This window comes from Notothenia coriiceps, unplaced genomic scaffold (genome assembly GCF_000735185.1).
Source record: "Notothenia coriiceps isolate Sejong01 unplaced genomic scaffold, NC01 NC01_scaffold00037244, whole genome shotgun sequence".
In the NCBI taxonomy this organism is placed as follows: Eukaryota; Metazoa; Chordata; class Actinopteri; order Perciformes; family Nototheniidae; genus Notothenia; species Notothenia coriiceps.
The window spans coordinates 14,156,382-14,170,095 of NW_011369945.1; the positions used below are offsets into that span (position 1 = coordinate 14,156,382).

General features: G+C 42.0%; 1 protein-coding gene across 2 annotated transcripts; it reads left to right on the forward strand.

Annotated features, from left to right (window-relative positions):
* The first annotated feature begins 503 nt into the window (after positions 1 to 503).
* Positions 504 to 13,511, forward strand: exo1 (exonuclease 1). Of its 2 annotated transcripts, none has more exons than XM_010793650.1 (13): positions 504 to 874; positions 1,952 to 2,148; positions 2,345 to 2,464; positions 5,245 to 5,368; positions 6,299 to 6,436; positions 8,051 to 8,263; positions 8,994 to 9,181; positions 9,344 to 9,446; positions 9,522 to 9,735; positions 10,088 to 10,265; positions 11,315 to 11,852; positions 12,030 to 12,119; positions 13,317 to 13,511. In XM_010793650.1, the coding sequence occupies exons 2-13, from the start codon at positions 1,988 to 1,990 to the stop codon at positions 13,509 to 13,511; spliced, it is 2,262 nt and encodes a 753-aa protein (XP_010791952.1). In that variant the 5' UTR covers positions 504 to 874; positions 1,952 to 1,987. The 2 variants fall into 2 exon arrangements, with proteins under 2 accessions (XP_010791952.1, XP_010791953.1); XM_010793651.1 differs by lacking the exon at positions 504 to 874 and adding an exon at positions 956 to 1,019.
* The last annotated feature ends 203 nt before the right edge of the window (positions 13,512 to 13,714 follow it).

Genomic DNA, 13,714 nt, shown 5'->3' on the forward strand with positions numbered 1-13,714 from the left:
TCGGCACTACAATGTATACATATTTATTGCCTCATTTATTTATTTCAGAATTTATTTCATAGGCATATTTATATATATATGTATTTATTTAATTATTTATGTATTTAATTTTGGCTTAAATGGCATTCCATAGAAACCAGAGTAAATCCAGACGACAGTAGATCAGAAATGCGTCTATTAGAAAAAGTAGAAAGTAGAAATAGTTTTTAGTAGAAATCTCCCTTANCATGAAATAAATAAATGTGTATTTAAATGTATATGTATACATATTTATTGCCTCATTTATTTATTTCAGAATTTATTTCATAGGCATATTTATATATATATGTATTTATTTAATTATTTATGTATTTAATTTTGGCTTAAATGGCATTCCATAGCGATCGGCTATTCTCGTCTACTTTCGAGGCGAGCCGCAACGCGTCTCAAACAAGCCTAGCTGTTTTGGACGTCATCTTCCTCCTGCGAGCGCCATGCTCATTTGCATGCTTGATATATTCACCAGTGTACCGCATTTGATATATAGACGAGGGTGGGATCATCACTAGCTCTAACATTACATGCTAAAGGTTGCACATAAGGCCATGTTATTTTATCTCAATCAGGTCATGAACAGAGAGATACAGCTAGTGAAACAGGTCTTTAGTAACTAGCCTACATAAACATGTTAACGTGAGTAGCTGGATGAAGCGGTTCAGTTTGGGAACGGACCTTTTCTTCCGTTGATCCCTCCCTCTCGGTCCATGCTCGGTCCATCCGGCCAATTGCAGCAGCTCATGTACGGAAATCCTTCTTTTGCCGCTAAAACCAAACTCGCTCCAGTTTCTGCCGTTCCAAGCTGCCTGAATGTTTTGATTACAGATAACAAAAATAAGTAAGTTTTTCATTTACTTCATTATATTCCTTGCTTTTGCATGTTGTCTAGGTCAATGTGTGTCATCGTTGACTGCTTACAGTTCACACGGACAGAGGTTTCAGGCACCGTTGAGACTGTCCACTGTGTTCAGTTAGGATACTTCGTAAGGTTATATAATATGATGAACTCATCAAGACACTAACTGAACCATTAAATACTGAAAAGTCCTTTCAAGTCATCTTGTCATAATAGCTAATTATGTAAGAGCAGGAACTAGTACACTGAATTCAAAAGAAAGGATGTCACTTTCCTACGTTACTTTTGAACGTACACTTCCGATTTAACGTTTGCTTGCTTACTAACAAATAAACATACAAAGGTCTTGTTACACAAATGATAAATAATTTTTAGAGGCGTAATGCTAAATTCCTCGCACATACTTTCCCAGAGGTAGGTATTTTGTAACCTGAAAACTCAATTTTCAGAACTAAGTTCTCTGTTGTTTGTGTTTGCTAGCTTTAGCCCTCTCTTGTCTTTGATGAACGAGGGCTACGTTACTTTGCTAGCTGGGTTAATCCTCAAATGAGGGAACTGGGTTTACTTTACATTAAAGCTGGGCGGGATGCGGTTAAAGGGTTGTAATGGGCAAACGAAGTATCTGTTTACAAAAAAACTCTAATAATAACTATACATAACTCATCGTTTCCCTTTGAGTGAAACAATAGACCGAATCTGTCTCTGTCAGGAAAAAAAACAATAGATAAGGAGTTATTTGTAATCTGTTAGTAGCTCTGTCTTCAGTGGACTGCACATGTTGCTTAGATTCAAGAGCAAATTAGGTTGCATGTCCTTTGTCCTCTCTCTCCTCTGTATTGCCTATCATCTCTCAACTGAGACGTCCAGTCCTAAAGCTGAAGTGCTGGGCAGCAAAGGTCACCCAAGGGCCTAGATGGCCAGCACCACTAGGCAGCAAATCTACAATGTCCACATACTTGGCATGTGTGAAAACTCCTATATGCAGCTGTTTTGTGTCATGAATATATCTTTGCTCAATTTCGAACAGTTGTTCTATCAGTATTTCTGATTGTTCTACAGTCTCAGAATAAGCGTGGCTGAAATCACCAGCTGAACATGGGAATCTCTGGCCTGCTGCAGTTCATCAAAGATGCTGGAGAGCCTATCAGCGTGAACAAATACAAAGGCCAGACCGTGGCAGTGGACACATACTGTTGGCTGCACAAAGGAGCATTCTCTTGTGCTGAGAAGCTCGCTAAAGGAGAACCAACTGACCAGTAAGCATTTTTATTATTCTAGCTGAAATGAAAAGGAAAGTGTTCATAGCTAGGTAAATATTTTCTTTCTAACGGTTAGTGGGTCTATTATTACCCAATTATTTTATTTGTCTATATTATCTATATCCTCTTTTTTTCTATTAATGGGTAATATTGTTTAGAACTGATATTATAATTTGTATTTATCCAATTCTAGGTATGTGTGGTACTGCATGAAATTTGTGGACATGCTGTTGAACTTCGGTGTCAAACCAGTTTTGGTGTTTGATGGACGCAATCTGCCTTCAAAGCGAGAGGTGGAAAAGGCTCGAAGAGAGTGAGTATTAGCCTGTATTGCACTTAAGTGTATGGCTGGGTACATGACACATGCATATTATTGTCTGCGACCTCACAAGTCCTAGTAAAGCCATCAGTCGGCTTCTCTCCTCATCAGAGGTCGTCTCCATGTCCCAAACTGGGACTAAGAGCACGTCAAACTGATCACACATTTTCAACAGTCATAAACACACAGTATGGGTGTGAGCTGTCTTACCTTAAAGGGGGCGCTTTTCTCAAAAAAACTATTCACCCCCTACAATCAAATATTGATGATCATTTACACCAGTTAAACTCTTTTTGTATTGTAATATGTTTTTGCTATTTTTGGAGCCGGTAGCTCCCTAGATTATGTTCCTAGAGTTAGCTTGTTGCTAACTGCTTGTTGCCCCCATTGTTGTGAAGTCTAGCTGCTGCATGCACATCACTTTTGTACTGTGCATGAGCACTGATGGATAACTGCATGCTTTCTGGCAAAGGCTCATCTCGTTGGAAGCAGAGTTCTGTGATCAGAGAATGTGAAACACAGGAATAGGTTAAAGATGGAGAGATACGAAAAGGTTAGCCTTGAAGTTGGCAACTATAAGGCTCAGGCTATGTTAAGGTGGACCAGCCATTCCCATTTCAGCTTAAAGAAAAATAGCTTCTGCTTACACAGAATTGTTGTACCATGCGTTAGCAGAGATGGCTAACTGCATGCTTTCAGGCAAGCTCTGGCAAAGGTACAGACTGCAGCACAGAGAGAGAAAGGAGGAGGAAAAGAAGAGGTAGAAAGCAGGCCTGTGTTGCAGTTGTGTTGGCCCAGTGACATCATGGTTCACAGGCTGAGGTGTTGGGAAGTCAGCCTTGGCTTAGCCTCCTTAGCTGATGGCTTGACCAGGTATCTGGAGCTAACAGCTAATGATTCACTCTGAGCTAACCGGTCACCATCCATGCAGTTTAAGATGCAAAAACAATGTCAAGTCAAACAACGTGGTCATTTTACAATCTTCACTTGTCATCCTGGTTAATAAGGATTAATAATCCTGATAATGTTGCTTATCTGTGTGTTTACTGTGAACAGCTACAAACTGGCAGTAGTGGAGTATGCTCATCTGCTTAAAAACTAATAACAAATACTGTGAAGCTAACGTTGGGAAAGGAGCTAAAGCAGAATTGCACCATGAATCAAAGCAAAACAAACTCCACAGAGAACCCTGTATGAAAGAAAAGAAATGTGACTATAACGGAAACATGACAGAGAATGACTGAGGGCCTGTTCCAAACACAATAATACAGTGGTATGCATATCTGCTAACAAACACGCTCAAACAAAGCTTGGTTTATTAGAAGGAATGCATTCCACAACCGCAACAGAGCAACATTGTTTATGTGTGAAGGTGCAGAGCGGAATGTACCGACCTGCCAACAGATGAGACCAAACAACCCCCCGCAAACAAATAGTTGAACATCAAGGTCCTACACCTCATTGTTATCTTTAACGAGGAAGCTGAGCTCTATTTGACTGTCCTACTTGTGTCTTTGCTTACAGTGGTGCCACACAATCACTCCCTCCAGACAGTTGCCTTTTATTTTTATTTATGTCGTTGAATTTGTCCAGAAACATAGCCTTCAGTTTTAGGAATAATCAACTTTCTTTAGTTAGTTTGGATTTGGAATTGTTGTTTTGTTCAAAAGAATAATCTCAACATATAAACATCCCTTTTAAAATATTTTTTGTGTAAATGCAATCGCTAGATGTAAAAAGTTAACGTTAGGCTAAAAAGGAACTACAACACAGTCACATGACTTCACGTCACCACCGCTTAGCTAAAGACAGCTAATGCGTGGTGTTATGACATTGAGTCCCCCTATTTAGCCCCTTGTCAGCAACAAAGACATCAGTCTCTGCTTCCGCTAATAGTACATAAGCAAAAGTAGAGACTGATGTGTTTATGGACTCTCTTATTTGGGGTTCCAACCCTTATGAACAACCTGTTTTGATCAACAGATCTGAAGTGTGCTTTTAAAGGTCCCATGTCATGTCCGTTTCTACTGATCATAATTCCATTGTTGAGGTCTACTAGAATAGATTTACATTGTTCAATTTTCCAAACTCACTTTGGTTTCTCATACGGCATCTCTGTATAGTATGTGTTTTCACTCTCTATCCTACACGGCTTGTCGGAGCTCCTGCCCCCTCCCTGTGCGCCCAGTGGCCGTCTGCGAGACAGCGAGACACAGCGAAACCCAGCCCGAACACACACATAGACCCGCAGCCTGGCTGGGAGTTTGTGTGTGTGCTCACACGCCGCGTCCCGCCGTCTCAGGGAGGAGGAATCGGCGGAGCTGCAGCTGAGAAAAGATTGAGTGTGTGTGTGTGAGGAAGTCCGCGGATTGGTCCATTTGGACCAATCCACGGACTTAACGTAATGGCTCCGCGGACGTAACGTAACGGCTCCACAGATTGGTCTATTCGGACCAATGGATCAATTTGGGTATGGGCACGTCATTGTGCCCAGGAAGAAAACAATGGAAAAAGAGAAATCTCCAACGAGGCGTTCTGGGGCAGCATAGACAGGTCTTTTCTGTGTTAGAGTTTTACTCGCTACAGGGTGTACTTTGAGGGTTTGTGACTCTGCAGACCATTTACATGCAGAAAAACCTCCATAACACACAAGGGGACGGGTAATAACCAGAAAAGCATATTATGGGATCTTTAACACTGACAATATATTGTGCTAAAGAGATTTAGTGTAAAGCGTTCCAATATTTATTCAGTTTCTTTCTTTTCCGCTTTAGACGCAGAGAAAGCAACCTTCAGAAAGGCCGGCAGCTGCTACGTGAAGGCAAACTGTCTGAAGCCAGGGACTGTTTCACTCGCTGTGTGAACATCACCCCCTCAATGGCTCATAACCTTATTAAGGTGAGGACTTCCTATCTTCCTATCTCTCCTATATAACATACTTATATGAGTGTCTTTACTCTGGGGCTGCCCACTGAAGTGGCTCAGAGTCTCCTCGCATTTTTAAGAGTCTGTCTTTTTTTATATTGTAAAAATATATTGTAGACTGATATATGAGTTTAGTGTGGGGCAGCTAAACTGACATTTCCCATGCTGATTGATTGATTTTTACTTCATATAATCCAAGATCCAAAAGTCAGTCTGTAATAATGTTGAGTGTTTATAAAACTTGTATATCGGTACACAATAATGGTATGAACTAAATATACCACAAGCACTATATGACAGTTCTTAATGCTCTAAACTTCACATATTAAATATTTATCCATTTGAACAAGTCAATGTTAACAGTTAACAGAACATGTAGCAACAATAGGGGAGGGGGCAAACGGGTTCCAAGTACATCATAGAGTTCTCTGAGTTCTGAAACATGCAGTATATTCAAACATGGCAATAACATACAAGCTCATATTAAGAGTACACTGAAAAAGATTCATGAATAGAGTTTGAGAAAAGGAACGCTTTGAAAGAAATCCCCCTGAAAAAGAATGGGCTTTTCTTCTTCATGTGTATGTTTTGGTACATAGAACTAAAAGTATACAAAACATTTCTGCTCAAAGTAAAAGTTGCCAAAATATAGAGTAGATTATAAAGACAGTAAACTAGAATCTGTAATATCTCTTCACAAGTATCCATTTCAATTGATTTTCTTTTCTTTCTTTTTTTTTTAATCAATTTGTGACACATGGCCTTCAATAAGTATAATCTTCAAATAAGACCTTCACCAAATGTTTCTTTTTGTACCCCACAAATGCATGCTTTGGTTTCTTCTTTGTGGTCACATACATCATGTTGTTGGGGAAGTGATGTATGACATTTTGTTTCAACCAGGTTGCTAGGGCGAGAGGGGTGGACTGTGTGGTGGCTCCATATGAAGCTGATGCTCAGTTAGCTTACCTTACCAAGAGTGGCTTGGCCCAGGCTGTCATCACAGAGGACTCTGACCTGCTGGCATTCGGCTGCAAGAAGGTAAGGAGTGCAAGACCCAGGGTGCATTTCCAGCTGCATAAGTATGTAAATGCTCAAAAGGAAAGCCCCTTGGTTGGTATGTGGATTAGAATGATCCAGACTATGTTGACGATTTAACATGAGCCTGGCCTTTTTTTTGTTCTTTGAAGCTGGTTTTCAATTCATGTGGAATTGCATTCATATCTAAAAGACCAGACTAATTGTCATTCTGCTGGATCATTCCCCAGACTTTTAACTGTGGACCACATACACAAACCAAACCCTGGTGTAGTTCAACTCATGATGTGGTTTGTTTGAGAAGTAGTGAATGCAGTAATCATTCTCTGGTGCGAAACAAAACAACAGGTTCAGAGAGGAGGACTCGGTCCGCCAATTGCATGAAATCAACTAAAATGCAGGAGTATGAGCCACCTGGAATTGTTGAGTTGGAAAAAGGTTAACAATGGTGGGCCTAAGAGATATTTTTAGAGCATCCAGAATAACCAGAGGCTTCCTAAACACTTCTCAAATGTGTTATGTAGGAACAGCAAAACATGACTCGTATAACAAAGACTTCTGCGTGTACATTTCTTTCTAACCAAAAGTTTGTCATCAAAAGAGAATCTAACTAAATGTAGTTTAGGATACTGTGAGCAAAATGAAACACACTTACATAGGCTTTAAAGCTGCTTTTAAGATATATTAGTGAGGTTGTGTTTTCATCACAGGCTGAATAAGAATCAGCAGGTTATTTGAGCCTATATTGACTTGTTAGCCTGCATAAATAAAGCTAGATTTAGATAACAGGGCTGTGCTGGTTTTTATTGAGATAAGAGTACTGGTATTTTGCCTATTTTCATCATTCAAACCAGTTTCAATTCTGCTTGGCGGATAAGATTTCCTATGCTTACTTTGTGTAAGATCAATTCAGTTGGCCAACCAGCACGGATGATATCAGAAGGGCATTGGCTTCAGTGTTCATCCTGTTTGCAACAAACCATGCATTAGACAGAAGCAAAAACAACCTTTTAACAGGGTGTCCGCGGGGTCTTAAAAAGTATTAAAAGTTGATAAATCAATTTAGCGAAAATTAAGGCTATTAAAAAGTATTAAACGGCCTTTTCTAAGGTATTACATTTTGTAGCTTGTTTTCAATAAGTATATAAATTGTCCAAAGAGGTTGTATTCTACAGTGTGCCTGAATGTAATCATTGCGTAGGTGTGTAGTGTGATTCTGTGTAGTTTATTTATGGCATCCCGTTGGGTTTGACGTCATCTGAACAGGACATCACACGCTCACTGCTTGATAGCGCGCGAAGGTCCGTTTACGCCGGTTGTTAAACAACATCGTTATGGGGAAATGCAAGTTTGCGTCCAAATGGTTGGAAGATAAGGAGGAAGGACAATCAATACTGTATATAGTAAATGTGAGGTAGAGTGTGTCGCCAATGTAACCGGTTAAAACTCAAAGTGGCGATGAGGTCTTAAAATGTATGAAAAGGGTCTTAAAAAAGGTCTTAAAAGGTATTACATTCATATTCAGGATTCCTGCATATACCATGTTTAAGAAATAGCCTCAGATACTCCCACTGCTCACACTATGCTTCTAAATCACTTGTCTTTCACATCATGCAGGTGATCCTCAAAATGGACAAGCAGGGCAACGGCCTGGAGATCGACCAGGACAACATGGGCCGCTGCCGCTCTCTTGGGAACGTGTTCACAGAGGAGAAGTTTCGCCACATGTGCATCCTCTCTGGGTGCGACTATCTGGCCTCCTTACATGGCATCGGCCTGGGCAAGGCCTGCAAGCTGCTCCGTCTGGCCAAAGACCCAGATATCCTCAAGGTACCTCACTTTTAACAAGGACAGGTCGGCATGGTTGGCTGCACACCAAACCTGCTTCTAAGTTTAACTCTATTGATTCAAAGTGGATCAAATCTTCCAACGGCTTATGATCAAAATGGCATCTTAGGTCCAACAGATTTAAAGTGATACTGAATAACATAAAGTTGAATTAAACCAACTTATTGCTTTATTAAAATACTTGATATTGTTAAAGGTAGGTATTCTTTAAGTAGATTTGTATAACTCGTATAAATGATTCCCCTTAACGAATGTGGCATTACATGTATTTATTGACCTTGGAAATATTAGTAGTTTAACCCAACTCCCTTCATGCAGGAAGAACAAATTTCCTCTTATTACATTTGTTCTTTCTAAATGTTGTTCATTTTCACCATTTGTTCTTGTAATCTAAGTTATATGTTATAATTATATATATATATATATATATAGGACACAAAAAACTTGCACAATATAAAGGTTTTACCTTTTTTTTAAGGCATATGGTTTCACAATATTTATATTGAAGGTAATCGATCAAGTGCAAACTGTAAAAAATAGAAAGTTCTCTACACAATTCCAGTTTTTTATTATTCAAATATTGGTCAAAAGTACTAAAGAACAAAGAAAGTGAGTCAGTAGTTACACACTAGCACAAAAGGTTTTGCGTCAGTCGAACCATGTAACTGGGTGCAGTGGCAGACATTTGATTGTGAGCTCTTGTTCCCTTCAGGTGATCAGGAAGTTGGGTCAGTACCTGAAGATGAACATCACCGTCCCAGAAGAATACATTGAGGGATTCATCAGAGCCAACAACACCTTCCTCTACCAGCTGGTGTTTGATCCTGTCAAGAGGAAAGTGATTCCCCTCAACCCGTACCCAGAGCACATGGACCCGGCCACCCTCAGCTACGCTGGACTGTATCCTACCATCATGAATCGCTCCTGACCAAATTACCACTGTAAATAATGGAAATGATACAGTGTCCAGCTGTTATATTTTATTTAGAAATCTGGAATTGTAATTAACTCTCATTCACTTGCACACCATCCATTCCTTGATGATGATGATGATGAACTCAGTAATCTAGGAGATGACAAAGGCTCGCAGATGGCCCTGGGAAACCTTGACATCAACACCTTGGAGAGGATAGACGACTTCAGCCCAGACAAACCCATTCAGCAGGTACCAGATCAGCTGTTCTTTTGAAATAAGTGTCATATTTCGTATAGAATAACTCGGCAAATGTCCCTGTTTTAGCTTTCTAAACCCTGCAGTCGCAGCTGGAACCGCTCAGCAGCCCCCACTGGGCCCAGTATCTGGAGTGGAGGCCTAAAGGCAGCATGTGTTGCCCCGCCCCGGCCTGCTGCCTCCCCAGACAGGCCGTCCTCCACCAGGGGGAAGGAAAGAGTCGTCAGCCTGGTTGGTCTGAGGCTTCCCTGCAGAGAGCTGCAGGTGAAGAGACCCAGAGAAGGTGAGCTGTTAACGTGTGATGTGCAGTTTTCTGCATATCTTTTAACACACTGCACCCATTTAAACCTCCCAGTAAACACACAACAATCTGAATAATAGTTTATGATAAAGTATGATCACTGCAAGCTGTGGAACCATTTACTGACTATGCTTCTGAGAGTCCTTAGATAAATAAATATCTATATCCAATCCTTCAAAAATAACGTGTCTGCGATTAATGTATTTGTTGTTAAGTAAACAGAATCTCTGTGGCAGCAAACAGCAGAGCCAAGATAATAGAGCAAAACAAATGAAAGCAGCAGTGTGAAGCCTATTATGACATGTTCACTGTACTTCTCTTTTCCTCCTTAAAGACTCTAGTGTATCGGACCAGGATGTGCTGCAGCAATACTCGTCCCCCACTCAGAAGAGATCCAGGTCAGACCAGCTTCCAGAGAAGCCAACAATAACCAGGCCCCGCAACCGCTTCGCTACCCTGCTGCAGAGGAGGAACCAGGAGCCTGAGGAGGACGGCCAGGCCACATGCAGCAGGTGATATAATGGAGGCCCCTTTACATCTTGCATTTTAAAGTGTTTTGGGTGATTGGGTTGCTACAAAATAGTGCTTGTCCATATGAAAGGAAGGGTGTAAATACACCAAAAACAAGACAAAAAGGCAATTGTGTTTTCAATCTGCATACATCAAGTCCAAACCCGGGCAGTGCCTAAGTTTCAGCCCAGCCCATCAAACATGCAGCAATCAGAGAAATGTCCAAAGAGAGGGGGGAAAAGAATCATGGTGCAGCCCTGTGTGGTGTTGCTGCTGAGAGCAAGGAGCAGAGAGCAATGGCCTGGTGCAGGCACAACACATGATCCATTCTAAATAATTTTTTTCAATTTAGCTATCATGGCTGTCCGTGCTGGACTGATGTTGGCACTGGTGAGCGGCAGTCCCATGTCCTGTTGCACACCACTGTTGTATTGACAGGCATCTAGTGGCACATTATACACACATCCAGGGTTTGAAGTGTTTGTCTTGAAATCTTTGTCTTATGATCATGTTCAGGTGTATATCAGTATGTAGTGTCTCCACTGTGACATGTCTCCATGCTTTAATTTTCAAAAAGCCCTTTATTGTTCTCATACTACCTGTGCTGCAGCACCTCTTTTCACCCTCTGTCTGAAACCAGAGCCCAGTCTGCTCTGATTGATTAGCTGGCCGGCTCTGTTGTGATTGGTTAGCTTAGAGATATCCCGCCCCTTGTACAATGTGTTTGAGCTCTAGCCAATAGAAGCCTTAGTGTTACGTTGTGATGTCACTATTTTCTGGAAGTAAACAAAGGAGTCCAATGGAGGCAAGGAGGTGTGTGGGAGAGAAACTCCCTCTGGAGGGAACTCTGCAGACCATTTACATGCACTAAAACATCACAGGGAAGGGAAAACCCCAAAAGTAGAACGGGGCCTCTTTTTATTGTTTTTTAATTTATTTTTACAATTAGGATGTTTTATTTCACCCACCTATTAATCGAAAGATTTATTCTTGTGCCCACATTTATAACTGCAATCTAATGTCCTGATGTGGTTGTGTTTATTCTGTGTAGATTCTTCCGCAGTTGTAGCTCAGTAGACAGTGTCAGCATGAAGGAGTGTGCTCGGGAGGATCTGCCTCAGGATGTGGAGCCCACAGCTGTGAATCAGGACAGTTCTCCCAACAACCAGATCAATGACAGCGACGCTCCTGACATTCCGTCAGTTGACACCCCCAGCCCACCTCCATCGCCTAGCACCACATCTCCCAGTTCAGCCAGTCAGGGACTCAAGCTGTTCCGCTGGTCTGGCAGCTCATGTTCTGCTGATCAGAAAACACCTCAGTCTTCTGCAGGCCTGGCCGCCCTGCAGCAGTTTCACTACAAGAAGGAGAGTTCTTCTTCGTCTACAAAGACACACAGATCCTCTGGAGACACGTCACTCCCTCCTCCTTCTCCCACTGACCCAGACCCAGAGGAAAGGGAGGACCTCCCGGATTCACCCCCTTCTCAAGACAGCGCCTACTTTACCCAGTCCCAGCCTCACCCCACTTCCTGCCACAAAGAGGAAGTCCTCACCTGCAACTTCTCCTCCTCCTACCAGGAGGAAGCTGTACGTACTTCATACACATTTCCACTTCCTTTTGAAATGTTTATGCAGTGCTTGTGGTTGGGCCAGCCTTCACACATTCATCATCAGCAGAGTTTCATGGCTCATGAGTGGGTGTGCAGAAAGCTATTCGTGTAGCATCACTTTGTCTTCTTATGCATCTTTCATTTGCTTCCTCAGGAAATCAACTCAAGTAAAGATTCTGAGCCAGAGCAAAGTCCCGCCCACTCAGCAGAAGCAGATAAGAGACCTGACATGCTCAGACCAAAGGTAGGATTTGCTGGTAACGACGTTACAATAAAATCTGATAATGTCAATCAAGTTCACTTCTCATAGCAGTTTAACAATGTGTTTTTTAGGGATGGGAATGATTATTCGAATATTCTAAATGAGTCTGGTATTCGATTTAGTAGTTATGAAAATGTGTATAGACAAAAGTATTGGGCCACCTACACATTACACCTACAGGAGCTTTTCTGACATCCCATCCCAAATGATTTGGCATTATTTTAAGTTCGTCCCCCTTTGCAGCTATAACAGCGTCCACTCTTCTGGGAAGGCTTTCTCCAAGATGTTGGAGTGTGTCTTTGAGACGCCCATTCATCCAGAAGAGCATTTGTGAGGTCAGACACTGATGTGGGACGAGAGGCTCGCTGTCCGTTCTAGTTCATCCCAAAGGTGTTCAATGGGGTCGGGGTCAGGGCTCTGTGGGGCCAGTCAAGTTCTTCCACACCAAACTCATCTAACCATGCTTTCATTCAAGGACCTTGCTTTGTGGGGCACAGTCATGCTGAAACAGAAAAGGGCCTTCCCCACACTGTTTCCACAAATTCGGAAGCATAGAATTGTCCAAAATGACTTGATAAGATGAAGCATTAAGAAAAAGAAGGTAACTTTCTCCTGGCATTCACCAAACCCAGACTCGTCCATCAGAGGACAGATAGAGAAGTGTGACTCTTTACTCCACAGAACACGTTTCCACTGCTCCAGAGTCCCCCCCCCCCCNCCCCCCCAACACAAACACCTCCGTTTTGTAGCGCAGCCTCTCTTCTCGGAGATCAGAGAAAACCTGTCCGAAATGTATAAGGACGAGCCGCTGATGATACCGCTGCGGTTGTTGACCATGCGCTCCTGGCTGAGGGCACCAGCGCAGCCAGGGTCAGACAGCGAGAACCAGCCCAGCTGCAGCAACGACCGCAGACCCGCGTCTTTCCACCCCGTTTGGGGATGACTATTTCACCGCAGACCCAGAATACAATGATGTAGAACTCTATTTCAGTGAGCCACCACAACAAAACCGACTACAGTGGTGGTGTGTATAGTACTAATTCAATTATGTTAACTGGACAACCGTTTTTTTTGGGGCTGAATATTCAAATATAAATTTGCCTTCCAATTCCCATCCCTCGTGTTAATGTCCCTCTATGTTCTAATATTATCTTCCACTCTTGGTCTTTCTACCTCCAGGTTTCAGGTCTATCGCGGCCAAAGTCCAGCAGCCAAAGTCCAGCTGCAAAGGTGCGGACATTGGGCCCCGCCAGGGCCAGTGGACTGAGGAGAAAGCCTGTTAGTTCTGGGAAAAAAAACTCCAATAACGAGAACAACCCGGGTGTGCAGGCCACCATCAGCAACCTGTGGAAGAACTTCAGCTTCAAAAAGTAAAACAGAATTACGCAAGTTACTTTGTAAATAAATACAATATTAAAGGTCCCATGTCATGGGCATTTCTACTGATCATAATTCCATTGTTGAGGTATACTAAAATAGATTTACATTGTGCAATTTTCCAAACTCACATTGGTATCTCATACAGCATCTCTGTATAGTATGTGTTTTCACTCTCTGTCCTAAACGGCTTGTTGGAG

Excerpts from the sequence above, each read along its gene's own strand:
- exo1 (XM_010793650.1), top strand. The coding sequence starts at position 1,988 with ATGGGAATCTCTGGCCTGCTGCAGTTCATCAAAGATGCTGGAGAGCCT. Across the intron at positions 5,369-6,298 it reads TGGCTCATAACCTTATTAAG|GTTGCTAGGGCGAGAGGGGT; the intron begins GTGAGGACTTCC and ends TGTTTCAACCAG. Across the intron at positions 10,266-11,314 it reads GGCCAGGCCACATGCAGCAG|ATTCTTCCGCAGTTGTAGCT; the intron begins GTGATATAATGG and ends TATTCTGTGTAG.